At 58.8% G+C, this 4,031-nt stretch overlaps 1 protein-coding gene across 3 annotated transcripts in view; it reads left to right on the top strand.

Annotated features, from left to right (window-relative positions):
• The first annotated feature begins 560 nt into the window (after positions 1-560).
• CCNI (cyclin I) overlaps positions 561-4,031 on the top strand; it is a 35,745-nt gene continuing 32,274 nt past the window's right edge. Inside the window, exon 1 of one of the 3 annotated variants that reach the window (XM_064510446.1) lies at positions 561-913. In XM_064510446.1, coding sequence (XP_064366516.1) covers positions 872-913 — 42 coding nt within the window. In that variant the 5' untranslated portion in view covers positions 561-871. The remainder of the gene's footprint in view (positions 914-4,031) is intronic. The other 2 variants (XM_064510447.1, XM_064510445.1) reach the window with 2 other exon arrangements.

The raw sequence follows: 4,031 nt of genomic DNA, 5'->3' as shown, positions 1-4,031 counted from the left end.
GTCCCCGGGGCCGCTACCCGCCCCGCAGCCCCACCGGGGGCGGCGGGCAGCGTCCCTCAGCGGAGCTGTCCACCACCGGCCGCCCGCGCGCCCTCCACGGCCGCCGCCGCCGGCCCAACGGTCGTCGCCCCTCCGCCGCCGCCCGGCAGAGCGCAGGCGCGGCGCGCAGGGACGGCGGGCAGCGAGATACGGTCTCGCCGCGGCCGCCTCGGCTCGATCCTTCCGCCGGGCGGCCGGTGAGGGAAGAGTCCGCCCCGACGGCGCGGCCTGGGGCCGCGCTCGCCGCCGCCTCCCCTTCTCCCTCCGCTCGCCGCTGCGGGGGCCGGAGCGCTGCGATCGCAGGGCTGCGCGCCCGCGGGGGGGGGCCGGGGCGGGGAGTGGGCGGGGGGGAGGGGAGGGGAGGGGGGAGCCGCGCGCGACGCCCCGCTCGGGCGCCAACGGTCCTAACGGCCGCCGGCGCGCGCGGCGTTGTTCCCCGCGCTGGTGCTGAACGGCCCCAACGGCCGCCGCGCCCCGCCCGCGCGGGAGGCGGGGAGAGGCTGAGGGGAGGCCGCCTCGCCGGCCCTTCTTTCCCCCTCCTGCTCCCCCCGGGAAGCGGCTGGCTGCTGGCTGCCTCTCGCTCTCCCCCCCCTCCCTTTTTTAATTTTATTTTATTTTATCCCCCACCCCCGCTTCCCGGGCGGCGGCAGCGGCGGCCCGCCCCCCCCCTCCCGCTTCCTCCCCCCGCTCCCGCCGCCGCGGCCCCGCCGCGGCCCCGCCATGGCGACATGAGCCCGCCGGGCGCCGCCGCCGCCGCCGCCCCGGACATGGGGCCCGCACGGAGCTGAAGCGCCGCGGAGCCCCGCCGCCGCCGCCCCGCCATGGGGTGCTGATGGCCGGGCCCCGCCGGGCACCCCGCCACCGCGCAGGGGAGGTGAGCCGCGCCTCGGGGGCGGGGAGGGGGCCCGCGGGGGCGCAGCGGCCCGCTGGCGGCGGTGCGGGGCTGGGGGTGCGAGGCAGCGGGTGCGGGGGGTGTGCGTGCGGGGGGACCGGTGCGCGGTGCAGGAGCGTGCGCGGCGCGGGTGTGCGTGTGCGGTGCGTGTGCAGCGCGCGTTGCAGCGCGTGGTGTGTGCAACGCATTGTGTGGTGCCTGCGGGGCACCGGGCGTGCAAGGCGCTGTGCGCGCAGGGCGCGCGCGCCCGCGGGTGTGCAACGCCCGGGCGCGCCGGTGCGCAGTGCACGGCGCTGGGCGATGCACTTGCATGTGCCTGTGCGGTGCCTGGGTGCGCGCAGTGCTCCCGTGCGTGCAGTGCAACGCAATGCAATGCAATGCACGCGTGGCCGCCTGCGGGGTCCGGGTGGCCTGCGGGCGGGCACGGGCATCAGCGGTGCAGTTGTGCCCCAGGTGTGACTTCATGTGTTCAGCGATGCTGGTGACCTCTTGGTGACGGGCGTGAATTGGTTTTGTTGTCCACCTTCAGCGAAAAAATCCTTCGCAGAGATGCACTGTGCTCTTCCCCCTTCCCCCTTTGCCCTCCCGCCTGCGATGGAAGAAGTTTCCGTGAAAGAAGAGTGGCGTTTTCTGTAAATCTATCTCCAGAGAGACGCACCAAACAAATAAGGCTGCCAGAGGTTATTTCAAGCTAATGGTAACAAGCAGACTTGCAGAAAATCCTCCGGAAAACTTGCCCGTACGACACAGAAAGACCTGTCCCTTTGCCTTTGCCCTCCGTTTTGACTCCGTGAAGGGAGGGAAGGAAGCAATCCCGTGTTTTCCTACTCGTAAAAATAAAGCTGTTAGCACACAGACTCTTTTGAAGTAAAAAAGTGATTTTCAGCATCAGCCTTTGTGTGCAGTCCTCCTGCCCAAAACATCCTTTCTTTCCATGGTTTGCTGTGATGGCCTGCTGCATGGCACAGCTCCTTTTAAAGGCAGAGGAGAGAGATTTTTTTTAACCAAATACCTAAAATGAGCAAAATGTCTTGTATGATTGTGAAGCTTCCCTGCCGGAGTGTGTCTCACCTTTTCTGTGCCATGGGGTGGCCGATGTGGCTGTGGCCCCCTCTCCCCGATGCCTTGCTTTGGGGCTGACTGATACTCACCTCTGGTTGAAAACCGGGGGGTGTTTGTGTGTGTGTCCCTGTAGAGTCCGGGTTTTGCAAGGTGAAGCTGGGTAGGAGTTTAGCTCTCAAAAAGCACATCGCAGCATCTTTTCATTGTCTTGAGGGTTTGATTTTGGATCCCTGCAAACGATTTAGGTTTGCTTTCAAAGTAGCTTGGCTGCCTTGCAAAGCCGGGGATGGCTCCTTCTCTTGTCTTGCGCACCTGTGCCTGCACAGATCTTGGCATGGGATGGAAGAAGCTGATCTTTTGGCTTCTCCCCAGCAGGAGTTAAACTTTCACATGGTGTATGTGTACTTCTAATTATCCTTCACCTCTGTTTAGAGCTTGCATATAGTTGGATGTGGCAGAACTGATCTTAGACTCTCCTTTTACTGTGTCCTTTCTGTATTCTTAACCGAGCCTTGTATTTTCTTACTGAGTTGTGTATTTTGTTTTTCAGAGTCCTCATTTAAAAACACTGTGAGATTCCTTCTGCTGTTCTGTCCTTGTGTGATAGAGTATTACTGTCAGTTGAAATGCCATTCAATACCCTTTCCACAAAAGATACTACTCAGTGGATGTCTGCTGGGGCTGGGCGTTCCCCCTATTTCATGTTTGGGGTGAGGGGTACTGCGAGGGTTGTTGCTGTCTGTCAAGGTAAATTGGTATGATGAAGGGCTGTGGGCCCTATGGACCAACAGTGCATTTTGTCCAGGCAAAAAGATTAAAACAGGCTATGTCTCCCTCTTTCCCCAGTGGAAACGGTGAAAAAGCCTGTAACCCAAAAGGCCTTTGAGGGTAAGAGAAGGAAAGGGTTTTCCAATTGATTCTTGTAGCTCTTAGGGGACTGGTGTTGAGGATTAATCTTCATGGTAGAAGAAGTCTTTTTGCCCTGTGTTTGCACAACGTTTGGCAGTGAGGTTCTGGTTTGCCATGGGGGTTCCTAAGCGATATGCCATTGCAGAAGTGAGCCTGTAATCCTCCTTTTTGGTTTAAAAACATAGGTAGGTCCACTTCAGTAGAGTATTTTTGTCACTCCCTTCGCTATCTGTCTGCAGAGAGCCTGGAGCAGAGCTGTCCTCCGCAGAGCGTGTGCCTGCTGGGGCATCTCCGTGGTGGGGCTGCAGTCAGCGCTGATGGGTGCTGGCAGCGAGCAGAGCAGTGCTCCCTGCAGCTGCTCTGCCCTGGGCTCGCTGGCGGGCAGTCTGTTTCTGGATGCGATTGAAGGCATTGACGTGCCTCGGGGGAACCTTGCGCTTCCTGGGTATAGGCTACCTGGCGAAAGCAGCCTCCGTCCTGCTGGGAGAAGAGGCCGGGTTGCCTGCCCCGCCACACGCACCTAGGAGTTGTGCTCCCGTGGGGCTAATGAGGAAGGAGTTGTTCGAAGGCCAGCTGGGCAGCTCGTTAGGCTGGCTGCACAGTGCTCCCTCCTCCGGTCTTTGCACAGGGGTGTGTGTGCACACCTGCTTCTTACTGTTCCTCGAGCAGGCAGCAGAAATGAGAAACTGAGAGCACTGATGCGGTGGATCTCGCCTTCTTTCAGTGCCTGTGTGAAAAATGCTTTCCTTTGAATATCCACAGCAATGCGCTGGTGAAAGTGGTAGCTAACCTTGACCTCACACTGAACAGGGTTCTTAAGAGCACGCATCTTTTACGTTTATTTTTCATGTTTTTATGTGCCACTTTTTAGGAGACAATGATTTGATGCAGTGCTCATGCTGGGTGACTGAGAGAAGAATCAGGTCTACTATATTGATGCATTTTCCTATATCTCTAGCAGGAGTCTTTTTAATTCTCCAGAAGCAATTCTTTGTTCTCATAACCAGAAGTTTTAATTTTTATTCTTTCCCCCGTTTTGCTGAAATTTCAGTTTAAAAAATGTGTTTTGTTTATATAGAGAGGATTTTTCAAAATCATGTATTAAAATAACCAGACCCAGTAACATGCA

This window comes from Dromaius novaehollandiae, chromosome 4 (genome assembly GCF_036370855.1).
Source record: "Dromaius novaehollandiae isolate bDroNov1 chromosome 4, bDroNov1.hap1, whole genome shotgun sequence".
Taxonomy (NCBI): domain Eukaryota; kingdom Metazoa; phylum Chordata; class Aves; order Casuariiformes; family Dromaiidae; genus Dromaius; species Dromaius novaehollandiae.
This window is presented reverse-complemented; position numbering and strand designations above follow the sequence as displayed.